The sequence below is a fragment of the Tenrec ecaudatus genome, chromosome 7 (assembly GCF_050624435.1).
Source record: "Tenrec ecaudatus isolate mTenEca1 chromosome 7, mTenEca1.hap1, whole genome shotgun sequence".
NCBI lineage: Eukaryota > Metazoa > Chordata > Mammalia > Afrosoricida > Tenrecidae > Tenrec > Tenrec ecaudatus.
Window position 1 is genome coordinate 67,639,596 of NC_134536.1, and position 27,324 is coordinate 67,666,919.

Consider the following 27,324-nt stretch of genomic DNA (forward strand, 5'->3'; position numbering starts at 1 on the left):
CTTTATCAAGCACCTTGTCCGCTCCAGGATACCTCTGAGTAACATGTCTAAAGTATATTAGACAAAATCTCTCCGCCCTCCATGCTAATGAGTATTCTGGCTGTATTTCCTCTGTGACAGAGTTTCATAGTTACATCAAATTTAAACTCAAAGGGTTGATCCTGCCTCTTAAAAACTGCATCACATTTCCTGCCCAGAGTGCTTTTTCCTTGTTTTGTGGCCAAACTAAAACTTTTTCCTTTCTCATAGTAATGATAAAAACTCATGTGCTCTCAACATTAGCAAAGTTACTAAATATGCTTTGCTTACATATGTAGTTCATCAAAACTTTTTATAATAGTTAAAGGTGCTAAAATGTTTCATATTTAGCATTCACTACTATTGTTACTTAAATCTTACATTTCTTTTCAGTTTATTATTATCCCAAGGTTCATAACCTTTAAAAAACAATTTAGACTATACCTGTACCTAAGGAAATATTATAGATGTGAATTACAAGCATTACATATTTGGTTTTTAGTTGTAGGGACATTTTAGAAGCCTTGGTGGCACAAGGATAGCAGTTCAAACCCACCATCCACTCCATGGGGAAAAGATGAGGCTATCTGCTTCTGTAAAGATTATAGCCTTAGAAATCCTGTATAGAGTCACTAAGAGTCAGAACAGACACGTTTTATTTGTTTGTTTGTTTGGTTGGGAGATATTATGAATGAATGTTATTGGCATTGAGTAGGTCAGAGGTCTTTCTGAACAGGCTACAAAACACAGTACAGCCCCACCAAACAAAGATGTATCTGGTCCAAAACAACAGGTTGATAAATTCTACTATACATCATTAACTCCTCTACTCGTTTTCTTTATGAATATTATTAACATGCGCCTTAAAGTTCAATTTAGAATTCATGAATATAGTCAGAATCACCTTTATGTACACTATTTTCACTTTCCACAAAATGAAGTACATTTCCCTTTATATGCTCCTCATACTCCAGTTAGTGTGAGAATGATCTCCAAAGTTCAAACATATTAATGAGAATTAAAATTCAATGATACTGTTATTTTGTACCAAATATTGTTGGTCTGTGATTCTATTTTTCAGTATGGAGACCAAAGACACAAAAGAGATACGGAGTGGAAGTTAATTAGTGTATGAGGGCAGACTTTCATTCATTGTGTTTTGCTCATTTCTATAACTCACATATTAGGTATTTGCAAATTATTAGTAGAATAAGCTGTTAAATTATGTCAGATTTGACGGGGAGTAGCTGCCACCATTCCCTCTGGGAAATGCTATACTGAAAGATCCTGATATCAAATCATCTTGTATGCCTACTTCTAGTTCCAATGCTTCTTTAGTTCAGTTGCCTAACCGTCAAATACTTCCCAGTTCTACTTCCCAGTCCCTAAAGCAGTAAAACAAGACTCTGCTCTGATCATTAAGACCTCGTGTGTAGATAATAGGAAGTTGTATGGTGTCTAGAAATGATAAATAATTGTAATAGTACTTAATTATTGATTGGACATGGGAAATAAAGAAGTCATGAAATGTTTACATCCAAGTGAATAGACTAAGAAGAGGAAACGGGAAATGCATGTCTTCCACATTGAGAATTAAGCGCATGGATGGGAGGACAGAAAATGAACACATTTGTCTTATAAGTACAGCCACAATGTTTTTTAGAAGCAAAGATGCCACAACTTCCTCTCACTTATTTTGGACAAGCTTTCAGGAGGAACCAAGCCCCAAATTAGAACAGTGGCTTCAGTAATGGGCTCAACTCAGCAATGGCTGTCAGGTGGCATTTCATTTGGTCATATGTATGGTGACTAGGAGTCAGAATCGACTCAAGGGCATCTAACACCACCATTTTTACAAGAAATTATACCAGTAGAAAGTCTACCCAAGAAAGCACAATAAAGGCTGAGTAAATGCAAACCCTTAGAAAGGAACAGACGAGTGATTCTAGGAATCCAGGAATCAGAGAAGGAAATTGCCCTTCTACAGTACTACTTCCATCACCACGAGACAAGAATCATAGGACAGTACCTGGCTACCATTATGTAATATTCTGTTTATGAAGCTAACAAATGGATACTGAAAGGAAGGGAAGTATGGAACTGAACTTCAAATTCACATAGAAATCAGGGTTTCTTTTTTTTCTATTTTATTAGGGGCTCATACAACTCTTATCATAATCCACACATATACATACATCAATTGTATAAAGCACATCCGTACATTCTTTGCCCTAATCACTCTCAAAGCATTTGCTCTCCACTTAAGCCCTCTGCATCAGGTCCTCTTTTTTTTTCCCCCTCCCTCCCCGCTTCCCCCCTCCCTCATGAGCCCTTGATAATCCACAGATTGTTATTTTGTCATATCTTGCCCTATCCGGAGTCTCCTAATAAAATGTAAAAAAAGAAAAGAAAATGATTAGGGCAAAGAATGTACAGATGTACTTTATACAATTGATGTATGTATGTGTATGGATTGTGATAAGAGTTGTACGAGCCCCTAATAAAATGTTTAAAAAAAAAAAAGAAACCAGAGTTACTGGATCGACTGACTGGGCAGTGATCTTGTTAGAGGGGAGTTACACCCATCAGGAGGAGTAGGATCAAATGGTGGCCAATTGAGATCTATTCCCTGAGACAGGCATTAGTGGGAATTGTTTCAGCAAATGATTAAACAAAGCAAATATTGCTAATCTGGGGAAGGTTTTGGAATAATAGATGATTATAAACTAACTGTATTTTTAAAATTATACTACCAAAGATTGCTTATACACTTAAAATGTTTATATTACCTTAAATATACCTACCCAGGTGGTATAGCAGTAAAGCAACAGCACACAGCAGCTAACTTAAAGGTTGGCAGTTCAAACCCACAAGCTGCTCCAGGGGAGAAAGATGCTGCAGTCTACTCCCATAAAGGTTGTGACCTTAGAAGCCTTGGGAAGAGTTCTACACTGTCCTATAGGGTTGCTATGGGCCAGGAGCCAGAATCAACTCAATGGCAACTATGTCACATTTTAATATTTTCCCCTTAAAGAAATAACATTTTAAAAGTTCAACACATCTTTGGTTCATCCCAAAGGTTACATAGCAGTCATTTTATTATCTTTTGAAATTCAGATTATGACTCCTACAATTCTGTTTAAACTGTTTGTGAAATTCCATGATTTCACTGCTTAGTTTTTCAAAGCAGGATTCAGGAATATTATAAGAGAATTAACTATATGTATGTGGGATAAATAGGAACTGTCCCTGCAAGTGAAGAAAGTCTATCAAAAATATTTATAGTACAATGAAAGAAATCCTGCCCTTCAGCAATCTTCCCTACCATTGACAGTGTTTTCTCCACTGAACTTTTATTTTCTGAATAGTTTATTTCACCAATATCAATTTATTTTCATTGCCAGTCTATTTTACAAACTAGTTTGCGATTTCAAAAGCCTTCTTATAAGCAAAAATACACTTGCTTTGAAGATTGTCTTAAGGTGACAAATGACAAACTAAAATATTCCATATCTAGTCTCTCTAGACATTTAGGTAAATATTGAAAATATCAAAAATTATGTTGAAATGCTTACATTGTATAATCATTTAATGCTTTTGTTCAGTGCTCACTCCTTTTAATGTCAGAAAAATCATTGTCCTTTAGAAAAGGTATTAAGGATTTAACCAAAAGCTAAGTGAAAAACAAAATGTGGTGAAAGAGGCTGGCTTTGACTTTCTTAGCTGCCTAAACAGGCAAAGTGCATTTCTTTCCAGAGTGGCAGCACTATCCAGCTGTATCTAAAATAAATTCTAAATTTATTTAGAAAATCTTCTCAATAAATTCTGCTGCAAGAGAATGATGCTTGTTTCTGCTACAGACAGGCACTCTCTGCTGAGTGATTTCTTTTCCTTGCTACTTCTTGAGCTAGGGTCAGCAACTTCTCGCTTAAAGAGGGTGTGGGAGGGAGAAGAGCGAGCCAGCCTAAAGTGCAAGTCCACTTAGGAAGGGGCATAGGGAGGAGGAGAAGCACAGAAGGAACGACGGTGACGGTTCAGAGGTTCAGATGGCAATGCCAAGCAAGGGGACCGGAGGGGCTCTCGACACAATGCGTTCAAATCCTTCTTTGTTTTTTTTCAATTTGCAGCTGAAAGTTGAAAAATATACATCAAAATAGTGAATCATATTTCTTGAAAATTCTACTCTGAAACATTATCCAGTGTCTTTGAGCTTTCCTAAAAATTGTCTGGTTCTTGCAAATTTGAATAATTGAATATTTTACTGAACACTGACTGGCTCTCCTAGGAAACGTGGGATTACTTTTAGGAAGTCTAATGGACTAACAGTAACCATATACTTCGAAAAGTAAAGGCAGAGAACATAGGAAAAGATTACCAATTAACAAGACTACCTCCCCCAAATCATTTATAATACTTTTGTATCAGAATATCATTTAAAAATAATTATCCAACCATAAAACAATAGATTATTCTGAAGCTAATGTACACCTGTACTTGGTCCTTATGTATTTCAACCATATGAAAATCTTTTACATTTGTTATAAAGTTTAACATGGAGGGAAAAAAATCAAGAATCCAGATCATCCATGAATCTTATAATATGCAAAATACAAACATGTAGCAATATCCCAAATGCTGTTTTATTCCTCAAATTTGACTTATACTTTCAAATAAACATAAAGACACTTCAAAGCCAAATAAACTTATCTTTAAAACCACTTACCTTCACATAATTATAAAAGACAAGCCCACTAACAATTCCCTTGTTTAATATTAAATTTAGTTTTTAGAAAATGTAGTACATTAAAAGTCAGGTAAGTTTTGGATTGTTCGAACAATAAATGACACCAACTAGAGTTCAGATGCCTGGTAGTAGACTGTAACTGTCTTATGGATACGTGGCTGGCCAAATGGCAAGTGAAGGGAGGGAGTATCAAGGATTTGAAAAGTTTAATACTCTAATGGTTTTCAAAAGTAAAATGTCAGTAAAAATTTGAGTATTAATTAAAATATGCAGAATCAAGTATTTGATTTAATAAAATAAAGCTAAAACCTTCAGTTGAATACACCAAATAAATAACTTACAATAAAATTTGATGTCAATAAAAGCATAGACCAGTACATTAATTAATACAGAATTCCATCAGTTTTTGAAAAGTTGAATAGTTGATAAGCTAGTACCCCACCTTTTCTACAGAAACTTAATGTAACCTCGGCACATAACACCATAAAACTTTTGACTGATGTTTAAATGCAAAAAAGCTTAGCATTTAATACAACACTCAAAATGAAATGATTCCATTTCTCTCATGTCCATCCAAAACAAAGATCAGAAGGCCAGACATTTACAAAGATATTTGCTAACCAGATTATCTTGGATTGACAGCAAAACAACAGGTTTAATTATTACTATCCTATAAGAAAGATCTTCAAGACTCTGAAAATGTAATGAACAATTTCATATAAAATGTGATGGAGCATCTTGTTGCAATAAATAAAAAGGCTTTAAAAATGCATACCAAAATTTTAAACAGGATTCTTACAGTAGTCTCGGTAAGAACTCTTGTATGAAGCTCTCAAGTGACAAAGAACACTGTATTCAAAAACAAGAAAAGATCACTGAGGAAGAGTATACTTCTTTTTAAATGACTACTGTTTAAAGAATTTACGATTCAGGAATAAGTGTGCCATTCTCTAAAATGAAAAGGGCATGTTCCAAAGCTCGCTCAGGAGCAAATTAAAAGTAGCTTCCAGGAATAGTGCATGGCTGATAGTAAATCATGACGTCATTATTAAATCACTACCTTAGGATTAAGTATTCAATGTTTATCTTGTCATCTAACCATACAATTAGGTATTATTCTACTGATACAACACTGTGAGTGATAGCTGTTTTCTCCCCACAGCTGACTGCACTATGCTTCTTATGGAAGGTAAAAGAGAAGTGAACCGAGACCATAGCCAGTTAATTCCATCTTAAGAGGTTCCATTACACTTTTTTTGTTTCTATGAGCAATTGCCCCTTAATAAAGTTATTCCTAACGACATCCATACTTTTTCCTACATCTGAGTTCTGAGAAATAAGGCACAGTTCAGAAACCATAAGTGGATGCTATAATTGGCAGAAAAATAAGTATACTAAAAAAACTACCATTGGTATAAAAAATATTACACTATTTATATCTAAAATATATTTAATAAACTTTTTTGGCTTCCTGGCCAAATGTAAAAGTGTAATTGTAAAAATAAGGCATAATTGTTCAAAACAAATACGGTATTTCAAGGAATAAAATATATGAATTGCATGTGAGGCATATTTCGACAAATATTTCCCATACATATAAAACTTTGATTCCATTCTGAGATTCACTTTGCCCTTGTGACTAGTGAAAAGGGAAGTCACGTGACTTAAGCAATGAAAGAACAGTTTTCTCTCCTTTTCTTCCTACAGGAAGAAACAAAAGCATGGTATTAGCTCTCCAAGGCCAATGGGTAAGGAGGGGCCTGCAAGCCAAAAAGCTGTAATGGATTGGGGTTAATCTTCACCAGGGCCCACGTTAGCCTCCACAAAGCATCCAACAGATGAAGAAGACAGAAGAAAAAAAACCGCAATCAGCACTTACATGAAATAACATCCATTTCATGTAAGTTAGGTTTGACTATTAGAAAATTCTGCAGGTACGTTGTTCTGACTTATTTATAGTCGCTTATTTAATGTCGCTGCTTTTGTTAGGGTAAAATCACCTCACTGTGATCTCCTCCATAGATACACACACCATCCCCCTCCAGCACTGAGATAATTCACAAGCCTCTTGAATAAATAGGAGTATCCAATGTCCAGGGTGATGGGTGGTCCTAAGGTCCTAAACCAGAGCTGTATACTTTTAAAGGATGCTAAGATAAGAACAAAGTGTTTTGTGTTTGTTTAAACCTGGGTCCCAATTTAAAGTCTTGCCACCACTATTGGTACAGCTTATAAGCTTGTGCTGTTATTGATTCAGAAAAATCTGATGTGGCAGCATCGAGGCTGGGAATTAAATACATCAAAATAAAAAATCCTTCTGGGCGTTTATAGATCTAATTCAAATTAACTAATTCAACTTGCTTTAGGACTGACTGGTGCATTTATAAAGTGTCAAAATTCAAGGTGATACAGCGTATCACATGTTGACAACCAACAGGGCAAATTTAAAGGCTATATGAAGTTATATGTATTTAAATAAAACCATAGACATCAAATAAGTTGAAATGCAATGAAAAAAAAATTAAGATAATGAAATTAGACCATGTGGAGACACAATCAAACACGAATTAATACACCCATTAAAGCAGGACACTCTCAGCTTTATTATAAGTCTCATAAAAAGAGGATTTTTACAAAGCAGAAAGTAGGATTTACAAGTGGCCCGAGGAAAAGATAAGCAATGAATGGTGCTGACCCTGGCTTCTCTGGCTTGATCAAGCAGGTCTGCAACCTGAGCCAAAGGGCGCAAATTCCTCACCATTCAAAATTCTTCAATGGCTTGGGGGAGGAAACAGTGAAAGGGGCAAACATGCAAATCCAACTGCCCCTTGATTTAGTATTCAATGGAAAATTTCCCTGAGGGAGCTAAAACCTCAAGCCAATACTATAATATCATAAATGTGATTCACAGTTTAACCAACTCTTAACAACATTTCCTTTTTCTTGTTACTCGTACAAAAGATTAATTCATTACTTGTCTTTAAAAATGTATGGCTCACACAGAACTAGGTTAGATATGTGTTCTTAATATAATTTATCCTATTCAAAGCAGTTGCCAGAAAAGTAGAATTCCTTTCTTAGCACTCTTGTTTCAAATTGTAGGCAAATCATGTCTAATTAAAATCAGACTTGGGTGAGAAAACACTGATATAATTTATTCCATGCATTACAATATATTAACGGTATTTAAAGTGCTGATACACTAATCTTGGATTTAAGACGCTTGTTATAGTGAAGTAAGGATAATCAATTTGAATTAAAAAATCAATTTAGGCATTATAGAATTGAGGAACATTCTAGCCACTATCAGTAATGGCTTAGAAATTGCTTACAAAAGTTAAGAAATGAAAAAGTCATAAACTGGCCCAAATAAAACTTTTTGAAATTTACATGGAGTGATTATATCACATAGCACAATAAAACCAAGCAAAAATCTTAGAATGGTTAATTAGCAAACTGAACATACACAATTTTTAAATAGACCAAAGGTAATATATTTAATGGATTCTAAAACTGAGCTACTATAACAAAAAATTAAAGCAGCTGGTAAAAATTAAGTATATCATTAACAGACCAATAAAATAATGTGATTCTAAGTGCTAGCAAATAGAGTCTCATGAATTCTGAAAACCAGATAGACAAATGCAAAATCATACTTATCTTACAACTTTAAACCATTTTTGTTTTATTTCAGTTACTCCTAAATTAAATTGATAAGAGTTTTATAATTAGATTTCATGTGAATGTGAATAGTACATAAGAAAAATTTCCTTTCCTTTTCTACCTTTTATGAAAAGACTGAGAACTGGGACATGAAGAGGTGTGTGGGGGAAATCATTAAGTTTGTTAAACAAATCAAAAATTAAGTAAGTTGGGACGCTGAGTCATTACATCTATCATCTAGCAGTGCTTTACTTTTCATCAACAGAAACTGGACCACACTTTTTTTAAAGAAGCCATTTTCTCTAAAGCTATTACTTTTATAGCAATAATCCATTTAGTTGACTTCCACTATGAAGAATATTTATACCAAAAAGAATCTGTTTGAGAAATTCAGTATATTTCTGGAAAGAAATAAGAATATCCATGAACCCTAACAGAACCCTTAAAAAAGGGGGTTATTTTCCTTAAAAAACAAACAAACAAACTCACTGCCACTGAGCGAACTGCAAAACTTTTAGTTAGCAGCCCAAGACGTAACCCACTGCACTACAAGGTTCTCCTCACCATGCCCTTTAAACCAAAGTCACTGCCATTGAGTCAATTCTGACTCTTAGGGGCATTTAAGTAACAATAAAGTTATGCCCTTCCCAGCCAACCCCCAAAACCAACTGCATCAACTTGATGCCAACTCACAGCAACCCTACAGGAGGGTGTAAAACTGCCCCTGTGAGTTTCCGGGACCAACTCTTCTCCTGCAGAGCAGCTTGTAGTTTCAAAATGCTGACCTTGGAGATCCCACAGGTCAGAGCAGAACCAGTGTGCACCGGGTCTCCTCCGGGTGGTAGTCAATTTATGTTGCATGAAGTAGCGCCATGGGATAGATGAGGCCATGACCGAAGGCTAAGGAAACGCGTACTAAGTCATCTTTTTCCACAAAGGAAAATTATAGATGTAAAGTTACCTTCCATACTAGACATAAATGACTAGAGAGACAAATGGGGGTGGGGGAGAATTAGATAAATGTAGACTATATTCGATAAAAGAAGATAAATCGTATACTGTGTCTAATGAGATAAAGGTAAAAGGCACCGGAGCAGTTAATCTATTAAAATAAAAATTTACCTTTTAGCATTTTAGCAATTATAAAACAGATTATAACTTATTATAAAATTATCTATAATCAAACATGGCAACTGAGTCTCTTCAAGGGCGGGAGTAGGAAGAGAGATTGTCTACAACAGGACACATAGGAACTTTTGGGGGTTCTCTCTAACATAAAACCCACTAAACCTCCAGCACTCCTTGTTATGTGGTAAAACCACTAATAAAAATATAATGCTTGGGATAAAGATTAACACTAAAACCTGGTATTGTTACTGTTCTGAAATTATCTTCATGTATGTTACTTCAATTGGTCCTTACTATAAAACCCAAACTCAGTGCTATCCAGTTGATTCCTACTTATAGTGACTCAGTAGGGCACAAAGCAGATTACCTTCTTAGGACACTAGAAAGCCTCCTCTTCCTGTAATAGTGGCTGGTGGTTGCAAACTGGTAACCTTGTGGTTAGTGGCCCAATGCATAACCATTATGCCACCAGGGCACCTGGCCCTTATTAGAACCTTCTAATATAGGAAGGAGAGATCTGGTTGACGACATTTTACACATACAAACACTGAGGCTCAAAAGAAAGTGAATTGCCAAAAACTCAATACCATCAAGCCAATGCTGACTCATAGGGACCTCCCTGGGTTCTCAAGACTGTAACTATTTACAGGATTAGAAAGCCCAGTCTTTCTCCCACGGAGCTACTGGTGGTTTCAAACGACCAGCCATTAAGATCATAGCCCAACATGTAACCACTATGCCACCAGGGCTCACCAAAGTGGCAGGCAAATCCAAACACTCATTCTACTCTTTCCCCACCCCATCACTAAATCCTGGTGGCATGATGGTTATCCTCTGGGCTGTGATTCTCAAGGTCAACAGTTTGAAACCAGCTCCACGGGAGAAAGACAAGGGTTGGTTTTTGGTGGGTTTTTTTTGTCACTATGAGTCAGCATTGACTAGATGGCAGTGACTTGAGTCTACTCCTCCAAAGAGTGACAGTCTTGGAAACCTACAAGGACAGTTCTACACTATCCTAAAGGGTCACTATGAGTCAGAATCGACTCAATTGCAGTGAGTTTGGTTTTGAGTTTTGGTTATGCTGTACTACCTCTGCTTTGCAGCTACAAACAATAAGCATTTGTTGAATCTTTACTATCTTCCAACTTCTGTTTTAGTTCTTAACGTACATAGTAACATTTAATCCCCAGAATATTCCTATACAGAGTGAGTACAAAGTGACTCCTTCCTCACTCATAAAAAAGGCTACCAAGTGAATTTTCCTCCACAAGGATTCTCACTAAAAATCAACTTAGCTATGATTTGTGTGTGTGAGACATGAGTTGTTTGTTTACATTTTTTTAATTTATCCGATACACACTTATGAAGTCACCGATATAACATTATCTCTTATTCTTCAAAAGAACAAAAGAAGATATGGCTAAACAATTTTAAAACATTTAGCTCCTTCAGGATTGGTCAAGTAGGCAAATTATTTTGAAAATCTGGTAGTGAAAGAGCCACTTTTAAATTACTAAAATACATAACTCACTTTACAACCTTCGATTGTTATATGATCACATTTTAAATTTCAAAATTTCTCCTTCTAGGGCTAGATAATTTTTGAAACTGACTGTTTAAATTACTCCAAAACCTATTACAATTATATTTATTCTGAATTCTAAAAAATATGGAAAATATTTTAATACTAAACTGTAACAAAAGTGGACATGGCCTCTAAAGTGGTAATGAAATCTTAGGAAAAGTCACTAAATATATGAACAAATTAGGTGAATGTTGTTCAGTTAGTATTGGAAGCATTGAGGAATGATTGCTACACTCACTATTAGTTGAAATGTCCACAGTAAGTGCTTAAAGCTTCCATAGACTTTCAAATGCCTCTTTGATGCTACACTGCAGGTCTTGGTGGCCTCAGGGTTATTAGCGAGGCTGCTAACTGCAGGGTCAGAAGTAGGAAACCACTCTCCAGGAGAAATGGGCCTTTCGAATCCCGTAAAGAATTAAAGTCGCAAAACCCACAAGGGTACTTCTACCCTGTCCTATAGGGTGGCTGCGAGTTGGCATGGACTGGACGGCACTTAGTATAATACTGGATCAACAAAGCATTCAGCTACTACCCTAAAGTAGGTTGAACCCACCAGCTACTTGGCAGGAGAAAGATGAGGCAGTCTGTTTCCTTAGAGATTTACTACGTCGGAAACCTTAAGGGGCAACTTCTACTCTATTTTTTGTTGTTATGAGTCAGCATGGCCCCAATGATTAACGTAGTTACAATACCTTATTTTTAATTCTTCTCTTTCTACTACTCCTTAAAATGTTTTAGAAGCAAAGCAATTTTTTAAAAAAACCAAAAACCTCACTGCCCTCAAGTTGATTCTGACTCATAGCAAGCCTCTAGTACAGGGGAGAGCTGCCTCGCTGGGCTGCCAAGACTGTAACTCCTTATGAGAGTAGGAAGCTTCCTCTTTCTCTGGAAGGGCGGTCTGGGAGCTTGGAACTACAGACCTGGTTGTTAACAACCCCATGTACAACATAACCTTTATGCCACCAGGGCTCCTCAGAACAATAAAAGGAACATAAAATATTTTTAATGTGAAATTTTTTTATTATCCACAAAGATTGAAATGTAAATCAAAAATAAGGAGCTTAAGAACCAGGTACCAATACCTGAAAGGTAAAAAAGAATTCAAACCCAAATTATTAATATTTGAGCCCCCCAAGTGATAATAACTATGTTACAGCCATTTTGAGATTATGCTTAAGGAATACATATATATATATACTTATACACACATATTTTTAAATACTGTGAAATAAAGGAAATATATCTACAATGAAAAGTCATTATACCATATTTTATAGCCAAGAATCCAAACACAAACCTAATTTGTGAATAATTATTGTAAAGAGAAGACAATATCGAGTACAGTCTCTATTCTTCCTCTAAATAAAATTATGTTTAAATGACCATTTTGTTTGGATAAATCATAACCTTGGATGTAAATATTAAAATCTTAAGTAAAGAAAAACTTGCATGATAGGAAACATCAAAAATTGCTATTTGGGTGTCACTGCCCTTCTCAAAAATAGATCAAATATGTAGTTATCAATCAACCCCTAAAGAACCATCAGATGCGTAATTAAATCCTAGGGCGCAGAAGAAGAGGAAGGGCTCAAGGAGATGAATTGACACTGGCTGCAACAAGGGACTTAAGTAGTAATTGTGAGGCTGGCGCAGCTCCGGGCCATGTTTCATTCGATTGTGTACAAGGGTGCTGAGGGTCGGAACCAAGGCAATGGTACCTACTAACAGTAACAACAGTGAAAGCACATTATATTTCAAAGAGCTGTAAAGAATGACATGACTTCTTCAGGTTGGTGTACATATGCATTCGTGGAGAAATCATTAGGATTAATTTTGGGGGCCATTTAAATTTTTCTTACAAAGGCATGACCTTTTCCAACTAACTTAAACATGATATCCTGCAAACTTGCTGAGTGCAACTTTGAGCACTTATTACCACCAAGAGGCTGATAGGAATATTATTTATTAACAGTTATAAAATAATTCTATTTTAATTAATGGAATCACCTTAGTGATTAAGTGGTTAAGAACCATAGTGGTTAATAATCTAGTCTTACAACTGGACATCCCCTCACAGAAGGGTCTCAGGGAGGGTGCAGTACAGCAACGATGAAACACACAACTTTCTTCTAGTTCCTAAATGCTTCCCCCACCAAACCCACCCCACTATCATAACCCCAATTCTACCTTACAAATGTGGCTAGACCAGAGGAGGTACAGTGGTACAGATAGCAACTGGAAACAGGGAATCCAGGGCGGATGATCCCCTGAGGACCAGTGGTGAGAGTGGTGATACCCAGAAGGTAGAGGGAGGGTGGGGTAAAAAGGGGGAACCAATGACAAGGAACTACGTATAACCTCCCCCCTGGGGGATGGTCAACAGAAAAGTGGGTGAAGGGAGACATCAGACAGTGTAAGATATGACAAAATAATAATAAATTTATAAATGATCAAGGGTTCATAAGGGATGGGGGAGTGGGGACGGAGGGAGAAAATGAGGAGCTGATACCAACAGCTTAAGTAGAAAGCAAATGTTTTGAGAATGATGATGGCAACAAATGCACAAATGTGCTTCACACAATGTATGGATGTATGGATTGTGATAGGAGTTGTACTAGCCCCCAATAAAATGATTTTTTAAAAAAGAATCTAACCTTAAAAGCCTGTATTAGCCTGATATACCCAAGTGTGATGCTCTTACTTCAACTGAAAAAAATCATTGCTTTCTTTCCTGAAGAAATTCCAAAATGATTTATCTTTCTTAAAAACTTAGCCACCATCATACTTTAAAATTTTCTGTTAAATATTTAAGATACCTCTCTAAATGGTAAAGTATAACAGTATTCACAAAAATGATATTTACATCATTACTTAATTTTCTACATTCACTAGTAAAGATTAGATCAATGTTTCACTCTAAACATAGGTTAACTGGATATACTATGAATCCATAAAAATGTAACTATTTAATTCACAAGTTTATATTACAAAGTCAAGTGAAGTTGTTACTCGTACTCACCAGTGTTCACCCATTACCCTCAGTCACTAGAATCTCAAGGCACTGATCAATGTTTCTAAAGCTGTGAAGCACAGTGCCACATCATAGGTCATAGAGGGATTGTGCTTTAAGAGATTGTGATAGCACAAATAACAACAAAAAGCTTTACTGCATTACTGCCAACAAATCACATGCAACTCTAAATGTATGGCATATTTTAAATATACATATCCTCTTCATTTCATGACAACAAGCATTTTTTATATTTATCCTTTGTAGTAAAATTTTAAAAGAAAAATAAAAAGATCTAAGATGCCACTCTGCATACATTTTAAAATATGATTTAAAAATATCTGAATTTTCTCAACACGTGTTTCAGAATACTTTCTTTAATCCAATATATCAGTATTTCTGAACATGCAATCAAACTATTATAAACCTACAATAATCTTGGGAATACTGGAATGATGAACCACTTTACATGCAAAGATATCTACAATGATACTCTTTCATAATAAGATATTATATAGATAACTGAAAATTCAAACATCAACCTTATTATGCTTTCAAACATGCTTATACAATGAAAATGCACAAGTAGAATAATGTTTTTCATATTATAAAATGGTACTGAATTTTAACTTGAACTCAAAATGACAGTCACATGATAGCTGTACACATCAATTATAACCATCAACAGGTATGCAGAGTGGCTGGGCTAAAATTCCCTACCTTCTTTAAAGTCATTATTGGTGTTTGTAAGAAATTTCTATAAATTCGAACATAAGATTAAATATTTCTTTAAGTAGTCTTCAAGGTCAAGAAGCAAAAGAATAAAGCAACTGATACCTATATTCTACCTAGAACTCAATTGAGACATATTTAAAATGGAAATCTTGTCATACCAAAAAATGCCCTAAAATATAATTTTCTCATTTTAAAATTTAAATATTATCACCATGCTGGTTTATTACCTGACAAAAAAAATGAAAAGGCTTAATTTTATTGACTATTCACATTATTCCTTATAAGAATGTATCTAGATATATTCTTTTGACTATAAATATACATATTTTTAAAGAATTTTTATCACATACATCATTTAAGTCCTGTCTTATTAGTAAATATTTAGTGTGTAACAGAAAATTTAAACAAATCTAATTTCTTAAAAATCAATTTGGACATTCCAGGAACTGTTTGCAATAAAAAATATATATATCCCCCCCCCACAGCAATACTATGTCTTTTAATTTGGTGGCTATAGTATAGCTAATTAAATTAACCTACTTAATGCTCTATCAACATTAAACTATTAACTAGCTTAATTTAGATGCCACATGATTCTAAATAAATTAATACTGAATAATCAAATGTCTTATATTTAAATATTTTATAGGAAAACAGAGAAAACAAAATTACAATGAGGTGTGATCAAACAAAGAGAGGTATTTTTCCCATTCATCTATAAAACAAATTTATGAGATCGTAAAGTATAATTTAACAACCTAAAGAAGGTTCAAAGGGGGGAAAACAAGGGCCTGAAAGAAAATAGATTTGTCAGTGATTTCACTATTCAGGCTTGGGAGGGGAAAACAGAAAATGTGGCTTCATTTTGCAATCTAACGTAAGTGGTGCAAAATCCCGTAGTGGATGTGTGGACTTCCATTTATGTATTTACACTCGGTTTCAATTCACAGATTCTGCTGGTTCTTAACACATGTAAGCAGCCAATAATGATGGCCAGGCCTTTAGGAAAGGAAAACACACAGCACCCTGCAAGGTCAGGAAGCTACTGAGCACCATAGAACAACAGATCAAAACAGAATGGTTTCATATGCTTCTATTGTTTATATACGTAATTTGAAGATCATATTCCTTGGAGGAAACAGTAAATATTACCAGGAACATGCAATATAATATCAAATACATTGCATCATTTTCAAGCAAACATACCAAGTATCTCCGGGCACATATCTGTATCAGCCAGCCTGTACCTTTAATTGCCACCCATTCAATTCTCTTTAACTTGGATATCAAGTCAATAAAAACTTTTTAGCCCTAAACACGCTTATTTCTATCTAAGAATTCATTATAGGAACTTTATATATTTTTAACTACTTTTCATCGGGCAATCAGGCTGGCAAACTCTAATTATCTCTTTGACCTATAAAAATTAAAAGACTTAAAGGAGTGAATGGAAAAGAGGTGTTGATTTATCTTCTCCAGACTAAAGTTAAAAATGGGAAGAAATCACATTGAATTCAGCAGTTGAGAATAAAAATAACAAGCCATGGTAGAAATGTACCCCCAAGAGGTTACAGGAACATTTTAAACCCCAAAAATAAAGTCAATTCTGACCGTGTTTTTTTCTTCTTTCCCTTCAGTCTCTTAAAGGGACAGTATCCTTGAACCTACACCCTAAAGGGCATACCTTTCTAAAATAAACAATTACCAAATATCCTTTCTGGATTTTTCCCCCAAACCATACTACGCCAACCATATACTACTTTCTTTTATTGTGAAATCCAATTCATGTGATTTGGATCTACAAATGACTACAGGGCAGCAAGGATGAAAGATTAGAGGGCGTGCTCAGACTACAGGTATCCAATGCTCATGTAGAAGGGGAAGTCCACATCTCTCATAACAGCAGAGTGTTTTTGCTAAACCTTAAAATGATCACTTTTTCTTCATTCATTCATTCATCAGATACTAGGTGCCCAAGGATACTGTAATTGGTATCGCTGACACCTTTACACTACCATAATTAATTGCCAAATTGCCAGGTGAAGAGGAAGAAATGCTAGTAAGGTGAACCAGTAGCCAAAGAGAGATATTCCAAAGATCTCATCTTTTATTTAGAATAAGATTACGTAAATAGGGTGAGGCTCACAAGAACCCTAAAAACTGGATTACCTAGTCATTCTAGGAAAGATTCTGCCTTTCAATGTGCCTAAGAGTACATTCGTGTGCTTCTATTGGCATAAATACTGATCAATGACTTCACATGGGAAAAGGTGAAGAAAAGAAAAAAATTGGCTTACTTGGTGTACAAATACATCGACTGGAATATCCAATGGGCTTCCCTCTCGGCTTATCATGGAGATAAAGCCAAATCCCATTCGCACATTGAACCACTTACAGTGGCCAGTTCCGTGCAAAACGTGGGATTCCTCCTCTGCCGGTTCTGGCAGCTTCCGGGGTTCTTCACCACCTTTGCTTGCCCCGCCTGAGAGAACAGAACAAAAAAAGTCTGTTAGTCTGTATTGCACTAGTGTGTTCACGGAGAGAGGGAGGGGGGATGGGTGGGGGGAGGGGGGAAGAGAGAGAAAGAGAGAGAGATTTTAGCTTGGAGGTATTGGGATAAAGAGAAAGTTAAAACCGTTACTAAATGAATTGATTGCGTTCTTCCTCAGAAACTACTTAAAATGAAAATGGTTAAGGAAGCGAGATGGAGTGGAGGGGGTTGTGAAACTGTGCTGTCGATCACATCAACTCCCACGTTTCCGTACATACGTGTACTTTCTCATTTAACTCCATTTTCAGCCACACATTACAGTACAGCATGCGATACTTTACTTGCATATTGCTGGTTTAACACTGATCCCATCTACAAAGAAAAAATTCGGCGACACTATTCTCTCAGGCGGGCACGAGGAGGAAGCAGAAATCGTGCAGACGGTTACACGCACTGGTTAATGCACAGGCTGCAGCAGCGAATCCAGGGTTACAGGCAATGTGCGCTCCCCTCCCCCCAATAACTTTCGATTAAAGTTGGGGTGGGGTGGGGGAGGGGGCAGGTGTATAAAAGTTTTCTTGGCTCACTAACTGAAACTGCGCTTAATCACACTCAAACAATTCAAACAATAGCCCCCTGAAAGCTTTGCAAGTTGTGAATCGCTGTGGGCGGTACAAAACATTTTTGGAGATCTGTAACAATAGGTTTGTAGAAAGTCCCATTGCGCGATGGGGGGGGGGGGGTAATGTCCAGTATTGGGGGAAAAGGGGGAAAAGGGGACTGGGCAAAGCAGGGTGAGAGAAGGGTGGGAGAGGAAGAGAGAAAATCGCAGTAAAACAATAGAAAAGAAAATTAACCTTCGGCCATGTTGCCCCACCGGCCTCTGCTCCAAACTCGTGAGATGAAAACTTTCCTTTGGGATCGGAGCGATCTTCTGCATCAATCTAACATCTTGATTTGGTGCGATCACAAATTTAGCTCGCATGGTCTTATGTGCTTTCCGTCTTTTGATTTTTTTCTCTTCTCTCTCCTTCAGTTTCTGGCCCCTTGAGCACACGTGACTTTGTCAATTACATGCTTTCTTGCTACTAATTTCACCTCGGATCCTTAAGGGGCTGGCAAGAGGAAGAGATAACCAATCGCCATTTCATCTATGCTGACATCGAAATAATTTATGAATGAACACGAAAAACTCAAAACATGCTGTCTTTAAGAGCATTTGGGACACTTCTTTACGATAAATCAGAATGCTGATTTCGTGCTTTTTACTTAAACACAATGGAGGTTCCTTGTGAATCGTCGGTTTAGAAAAACGGCAGTCATCTACGTGCACACGCGTGCCTTACACACAAGCCTGTCTAAATAATCTCATTTAAGAAAAAAGGTATTTAAATAAGGCAACTGATATTACCTGGTTTATTGGTTGTTTTTTTTGTTTGCATGTGTTTTGTTTTCTGGCCCTAAGCGTTCAGCTGCACATTAGCAGTAAACCTGCTTGGGAGGCTAATTTAATCTTTAATTCAATTCTGAGAGGAAAATATATAATTTACAAAAGATTTCATTAGACCTAATTACATTCTCATGAAACTTTAAATAATGGTAACATATAGCTACCACCAAAAAGATAACACAAGTTTCTGATTGTGCCCTGAACATTTTTTTCCACATTAAAAATAAAATCCTACGGGAAAGTCGCTATCACCTTCACGTAGTCAGATTGTGTTTTCGGTTCATCTTTTCGGGACATTTTGGAAAGGGTGAGCAAGGACTTGTTCTTCACAGGTTTCTCCGCCATCTCTTTCCGGGGGAGGAGATGTGATTAATGACTTCCTAAATAACAGCCCAGTTTTCCAGCCCAACGTAGTGAACCTCAATCAGTGGCGATTGTTCCCCAAGAGCGAGACGGCCGCGGTGGGGGAGGGGAGCGCCGGGCCGGGGGGTGAAGGGGAGCCCGAGCAAGACGCGGGGGCGAGGGGCCGGCGCGAGCCAGGGTGGGGGTGGGGCACCGACGAAGGGTGGGGGGACGGGACAGGAGGAAAAGGTAAATTCCTATCATTGGACTGGACCCTGACGTTCCAAAGGTCCACGGTCGGCGGCTGGAAGAGTCGAAAAACCAGCAAGAATAACGGATGAGTTTTCCCCCAACCCTTACCGGCCCGCCCCCATTTTCAAAATGCTTACCTTTTACCTTTCAAATTGGTGCAGTTAAAGGAATGCCGGTACTAGATGCTGGTGCCAATACGACCGCCCTCATCGAACATGACAATGAGTAGTAAGTTTCATAAGAAATGCTTTATTTCCGCATCGATTTCCTTGAAAATATGCTATCCCCCGTTGTAAAACATGAAGAAGCGCGACCCTTCTGCCCCCACCCTTTTCTTACAGCCGCATTTTACAGAGGAACTGCAGATGCCACTTCCCTTCGGCAAAGCCGGGCTGACCTCCCCCACCATACCCGCATGCTCTCCCCCACCGCTCCCTACACCCGTCCGCGCGCCTAACGGACAGGGCTTCACACTAACGCAAACACAGGAATTTTCCGCTGAAGCTGTGAGAAATCTCACTACACCTCATCACACACACACACACCCCCACACACACACCCTATGAAACAGCCAAATGTAAATGTATCGAATCGGTGGGGATTGGAAGTAAACGGATGTTTATAAAAATGGAAAGTTATTTTCAGCTGTCGGTGGGCTGAAAATCCGTCAAGGCTGATCAATTTGGAAAGATTTTCTACCTATTTCTTTGGTGGTTTTGTAGGACAGTCTAAAGCTTTCTAGTTTTATTCAATTTGAGGGAAGAACAAGACTGCTAGCTGGTGAAAAGTAAAGAAATGTGAACAAATAATTTTGCTAGTGGAATAAAAACTTGAGGCATCTGTGAAAAATAAATATTTTGCCAACAAAACATTCGCTTGGTATTCTATATAAGGAGAAATCAACCAGATGTAACAGTGACGACAGGCTAAGCATTTTGTAGAACACAAAATAGAACAAAAACAGTATAAACTAGGAAGTTATAAAATCTTTACATTAAAAAGTAAATTGATTTTTAAAACATCATCATCACATATCAAAGAAAAATCATGGGAAAAAGTCTAAATTCAAGTGAAGTGCTATTATTTACAGAAAATAATTACCATAAAATTTACAAGGCAACAGGGTTTAGTTTTGTTACTTAACATACACTTATGGCAAAGAATATTTTATCCATAAATCCGTTTTTAATCAGGAAAGTTTTAGTTATAAAAATCAAACACAATATATAGGTGGATTCTGAATCCCTGTTATTAGTCTGATGAAATTCAAATCCATCGATACGCTGATAAAAGCGTGTAAAATAACTTAATCGAATCATAACTGGATGGCATAGTTGAGATTCACAGTTTTGCCTGATTGGGAGCCTCGAGTATTAGTGGAATTATGGTACGGGTCACTGGACTGGTCACTGGAGTCAGAGGTTATCACTCACTCATTTCCTGAGAGGGACATCAGCCTTTCAAGTTGTGTAAAAGCCTTTTTCCAACTGGGAACTCCTAGGAAAGCCTCTAAAATTCCCTGGCAAAGAATGTAAGGCAAATGCAATTGCCTACCTGGGAGGGCAGGGAGTCGAGCAGAGGAGGGGAGAAGTAAGGAGCAAAGAAGGGAGGCAAAAGGCAAAGGAGACAGAGCATCCACTCAGCACTCAACCCCTGGTGGGCTATGGCGCAGCCACCCCCACCCACCCCGAAACGGAGCAGAATCCCTGGAGCTCACGGGGGCTTCTTTCACGTCAAACAGTCCTATGACTCTCCAAAGAATGCTTTCCAATTTGTCACTTTCCACAAGTCTTCTGGTTTCAATTTTTTTCTCATTTCCTACTTGGTTTTAGTACCAGAAAAACCCTGTATTTCACTGAAAACCCATGTTTTAGACCTGTGAGAGCCAACTATTTTAGTGGCTTGATTTATCATAGTTCTTTCCTAATGTCTTTAAAATGAGTTCAAGTAGCTACAGAGTCGTCCAGGCATTGCGGGGATGGGGGTGGGGGGGGAATCAAGGAAGTAACCTGTCATATGCCCGTCGGTTATCACAATCTTAGGTTTCTCCGTTTGGAAAACACAAAACAAAACGCAGTGCACACTTTCTCGGCCGTGACTGTGGTCGTGGTGGTTCCTACCACAGCAAGGGAGCCCCGCGAGGTGTCACAGCGCACGGCCGTCGTTTCGCACAGTACGCAGAGGGACTTCTCATCCCGCAGCAACAATGGGTCGGTTTCCTAAGAACAGGAAGGTAACGCTGGCCCGGGGCCGCGGCTCCCACCCCCTCCGCGCGGCCCCGGCCGGCCCCCGGCCCCGAACGCCCTCTGCGCTGTCCGGCCACCTCTGCCTGGAGCCCTTCCCCACCTCCTCTCGCGAAGGGCACCGGTTCCAGCCACGGCTGCGGGTCTCCTCCAATGACGGCATTTTTACCTTTGCCATCTGCTTCTCAAGAACGTGAACCAACCAGACAAAACTCATCGCTCCAACCACCACAGCAAACAAACAGACCCAAAAAACAAAACCCACAACCACCACCGCTTGGCACAATCTATTTTAACTGCATTTCCAGGCACATGCCACTTACAGTGCAGTGCCTTTCTCTGTGATTTGTTGGGGAAGCCACGGGGCCGGGGCCAGGGAAGTCAAGAAAACGCCCCTCCCAAAGACTAAGCCCAACCCGAGGTCAACGGGGCTGTCTTCGGCCGGACCTTGGGCGGGCGGCGTCTCCAGGGGAAGTCCAGAGAAGCTCACCGCGCGCCCTTGGGGCATCAGAAAGAGCCGCCAGCTGGACAGGGGTCCGGAGGGGACCACGGGCCACGTTAAGGAACCCGCTCTCGGGCCTTGGCGAGGGCTTTCCCGCTTCAAAGCTGCGCACGTCGGGCGGACTGTCTGGAGTCCTCCCACTGCGCCTCCGGCCCCTGGGCAAACACCGGTCCCTGGGCTAGAGTGGTCGGAGTTCCTGGCTGGGTGCGGAGGTCTAGAGACAGGCACTTAAGAATATGGAGGCGTTTTGTTTTTGTTTCAACAAAACCACAATTCCGTTCTCCTCTCAATTCTCTTATATGGAGGTAAAATGCTCTTGCTTAACACAATTGCTCTAGTTTGAGAATTTTAATATAGTTATAAAATTATTTTCAAACGTTTCCTTAAGTGTATTAACACATTCCCCTGGGTATAAGTAAAATTGTAGAAATACAAAAACGAATTAACATAATTGTAAGAGTTTTCCAGCCTAGTGGAGAGCAAATGCTTTGAAAATGATGCGGGCAATGAACGCATAGATGTGCTTTACACAATTGATGTATGTATGGATTGTGATAAGAGTTGTATGAACCCTTAATAAAACGTTGGTGTTTTTTTTAAATTTCCAGCCTAGTTGGCTTTATATTTCTGAAACAAGCATTTTAAAATGCTTCCTCCTTTGGGGTCAGATACCTTTCCACAGGGTATATAAAGCAATAAAAATAATTAGGAAAAGCTGCATTATTTTGAGACCTACAATAAAAATATATATAAATATACACTAGATAGCAATAACATCATCCTATTCTATTAACATACTCTTCCCCAATGAAAAGTAAAAAACCCTAATTTTATGTTTACTTCTCTGAAATGTTTAAGTTGTAACCAACATAGTCTTTTATAAAACGATATTAAACAGTAAGACAATTTTGACAATCAATTAGTAACAGGTATTACACTACTCTGCCTAGAATACACAATCAGAAGCTCATATTTTGTTTGAAATGTGGAAATAGTATTTTTCACCTGTAATTCTATTTGAACATGCAAAACACTCAAGTTTCCTAATTAAATGGTATTTTCATAGTAAATATTCTAGATCTTTTAAAAGGACAATTCATGTAAATCTACAAGTTTTTCCCATTCCTCAAAGCAATCAATGAAATTTTACTTATTTTCCCCCAACTTAATTTCACCAAAAGAAATAATCAATTGAAATAATAGTGTGCACTATCTCCCAAGTACTTTTTTTCATATTCCTATTTTGGAGTTTTCTTTTACAGGAGAGTGGAGTGGTGGTCTATCAGAAGTGAAAAGAGTAAGGGAGTAAGCGACGAGGGAGAGAGAAGAAATACTCAGGATGCCCTGTGGACAACAACTTGTGGAGAAAAAGCAGCCAGCTGGAAACTGGAGGCCAGAATTCTAGTCCCTTTACCAAACCTTATGGCCTTGGCAGTCCTCAGTTTCCTTATCAGCAAAATAAGGAGACCTGACCACCTAATGTTCAAAGTCCTTCCATTTAAAGGGGCAGGCTGTCAAAAGTACTACAGAAAGCCCCATAAATGACCTTTCTCCAGGTGAAAGCAGCACCTTCTCCACTCCACCCTAACCCACCTCCCTTTTTCATTGCAAGGAAACAGAGACATGAAACTTTATTGCAGTCACTTAACACATTGGTGTTAACATCATTTCCCAACAGAAAAGATAAAGGTTTGGGGCAGTCCCCAGAGAAGAATCACCATCAATAACATGGGAGAACCAGTTGGTAGATTAAAATATTGGAGCCACTTTTCAAAATCTTCTTTTTCATGACACTCACATTAAAGCATCATCTTCATGTCAAAGGATTCTCTCTAGAAAAAGTAAAGTGTTTGTCAAATGGCAGTACCCACTGTTTTTAAGCACTAGTGGTTTCCTCATTAGCGCTGTTGAGCCTGCTTTCCTCTTACTACCCACAATTCTAATATTATAAGCCTGCTAACAGGGTAACTTGCATTTGTTATTTCACTTGTCAATGTCATTTCACTTGTATTTGTTGCTAAGATTCATAAATTTTCACCAAATTGCAGCTCCTGTGTCTTTTCAAAGTGGTACTAGTCAAGAGCAGAGCCACATAAAATCAGATAAAATTGTTAGTGTGTGGGGGGAATGCTTTTATAAATTTTAAGTTAATTTCAGTAATAAAAGAAATTATTTTTATTTGAAAGTTGATTTCAAATTCTAAAAGTCCCAATTATACATTTTGCAATATAAGGGGCATATTTTTGACACATGTTCGTGAAGGGCAAAATAAACAGAATTTTCTAAATTAGGGAAATTATCTGATTCCTTGTTTTTTAAAAAAAGCTAATATACTATATTGTGCTATCTATACAATGGTAAATTATTTGGAAACAGCATCAAATCTCTATTTTTAATGTAACAGATATTTGGGAGTGCTTCTTTTACTAAAGGAGTTACACAGGTGAACATGCTAGATTCTTTTTCTTTGTCTGCATAAGCATTAGCATTCTAATTTCTATCTTGCCAAAGACATGGAAAAGGGAATCACAAAACCCGGTAACACTAAAAATCACAATAGGGGAAAGAGATTTCATCTATGGAATTCTGGTGGGGCTACTAATTTTAAGTAGACCAAGGGATCTGGAATACAAATAGAATATGACACCCATCTTGTCAACATAGAAAGTCATAACAAATTATTGAGGGCTGCCAATTTTTCCACCTACTCTAAATGATCCTTTTACACATTAATATGTATTTTATTTATTTATTTTAGAATGAAAGAAAAGACTAACCTGGGGCTGATGAAACCTTGAATGACCTCATCATCTTCTGAGAAACCTAAAATCAGAGAGCCCAAGTCAGTACTACATTAATTGCCTGTGTAATTGCCTCTTCTTCAGTTTAATGGCTCATTAGAAAGCAATAAAGTACCTACATTTTGATACACTGACCTGTAAACTTTGGGGGGGGGGCGGGGGAGGGGAGAAACAGGTTAAAGACTCACTTAACTCATCAAAATCAAAATTAGATAATAAATTGGCATAAACTTGTCTTTTCCTATAAAATGGCACTGATTTTTAAAAGCATTTCAATGGGACCATTTAGATGTACTAAAACAACCCAAATTTCTTGAGCAAGGTAATGTAAAAACCTAATACTTAATGACCTACTGTATAGCAAGATTGTTTCTCGATGAGTTTGTGCTCTTCAGAAAGACAAATTTTACAATATAAATCATGAGAATATAACTATGCTATTGGGTTTCTCAATGACATTCTAATATTTTAGAAGCAATTGCTTTAATAATACTTTTAATCATTGAGAGTATTTAATCAAAGGTCTTAGATGTATTACCCAAATTGAAAACAGCACAGTTTTCATTTTGAAATAAGTACTGAAGTTTCTAATACATCCACTGGTATATATCATAACACATACACAATAAATAGATCGACCAATAATGACGTAAGGTGACCGGAAGAAAAACACCTGATGGCCCCTGAACTATTATTTTCATCATCAGGTCAGAATTATTAAATCTTGGAACAGGACTTGGTCTGAACATGCATCAACTTAACAGGTTTACGGTCTTTCATGTCTAAACTAAGTTTTAAAGACCCTCTACTTTGTCAACTCATAAAAAAAGAAAACATGTACAAATTTATGTACAATGCAATCTAATTTTCTTCTCACAAGGAAATGGAGGCTTTCCAAGTGCAGTTCTACTGAATGCTGACTTAAGATTCTTCTTACAAAGGATGACAATCCCACTGAGTAAGATTTGAAAAGAATTGAGGAAGCATGTGAACAAAAGGCACACGAAGCTCAACATTAAATCCTTCAGTTATCCTTTGTTAACAACCAAAAGACAGAAGATAACGGCAGGCCCTACTATTTTTTAATAAATTCAATAGTTTCTTTAATAAAATCATTGTTAAAAGTTATAGTTGTACTTAAGCACATAAAAATATTTCAGCAAAACCTAAGCTTATCGTTTTGATAGTGCATAGTTGATACATAATTCTATCTGCTTATATTTACAGAAAAACCGTTAACATATATATGTAAAACATATCTTAAAGGTTCTCAACCTTCCTAATGCCGCGACCCTTTAACCTTTGCCCTTCAGTTAAACTGTGACCTTCTTAATATAGTTCCTCATGTAGTGGTGACTCCTCCCAACCATAAAATTATTTTCATTGCTACTTCATAACTGTAACTTTGCTGTTATGACTCAGGCTACTCCTGTGAAACGGTGGGTCCACCCCCAAAGGGGTTGTGACCCACAGGTTGAGAACTGCTGTCTTAAAGAGTTTAACAAAGCAAGGCGAAGCCCAGTGCTAATAGAAAAACAGGCTACTAGCCCCAAGGTATGACGCAAGATTTACCTCAGAAACCCTATGGGGCAATTCTACTTCAACCTAGGAGAGCACTAAGAGTCGGAATCAACTGACAGTAGTGGGTTAATAGCAATTGGCAAAATTAAGTAAAAACCAAATCTTAGCTAACTGAATAGCCTTTTGAAAGAATGCAGCTAATTTAATTGATATTTTAATTTTTTCAAAGCAAACATGGATCTGATATTTTTGTATTACATAGTTTTCATCTTAATGCCCCTTTTAAAGAAAAAGATGGAAGCTTTTTGTAACTTTTTATTGTGAATTAGGTCAGTTGTACCTTCAACGGTTTGTACACATTGTTTGAACTCATCCATTGCAACCCTTCAGTGTATTTTCAATGTAACCACTCTGTTTCCTGTTACCATTCCACTTCCTTCCCTAATCCTCTGCACTTTGTCCTTAGATCAGTGCTGCCCTTTGGATCTTAAGTGTTGATTATTCTAATATGGGGGTGGAGGCTGTGAGCTCAATTCCAAACCTGAAGGGTGACTATTGGCCATATAGCCTTAGGGGTTCCACCAGTCTCTATCTCTTTTATGGTCTCTTAGGATTTTGAATTTTGTTCCACATTTTCCCATTCTAAAAGATGAACGTATTCCATATACATAATTAACTTATTTCACTGACATTGTTTACATAATTTCTCAAAAACATGAGTTAGTAAAGAAAATAAAGTTGAAATAATCTTACAATCAATTCATCTCATATTTCCTGATCTCACGTATAGGAACAAAATATTATATAAATTATTTACAATTGCAAATATTTACATTCAT

At 37.3% G+C, this 27,324-nt stretch overlaps 1 protein-coding gene across 2 annotated transcripts in view; it reads right to left on the reverse strand.

Annotated features, from left to right (window-relative positions):
- LIN28B (lin-28 RNA binding posttranscriptional regulator B) overlaps nt 1-24,971 on the reverse strand; it is a 107,038-nt gene extending 82,067 nt beyond the window's left edge. The window contains exons 1-2 of one of the 2 annotated variants that reach the window (XM_075554007.1): nt 24,941-24,971; nt 17,181-17,365 (exon numbers count right to left, since the gene is read on the reverse strand). In XM_075554007.1, coding sequence (XP_075410122.1) covers nt 17,181-17,365; nt 24,941-24,971 — 216 coding nt within the window. Of the gene's footprint in view, nt 1-17,180; nt 17,366-17,715; nt 17,747-24,940 lie in introns of those variants that run through there. The other variant, XM_075554006.1, reaches the window with a different exon arrangement.
- Nucleotides 24,972-27,324: the final 2,353 nt, after the last annotated feature.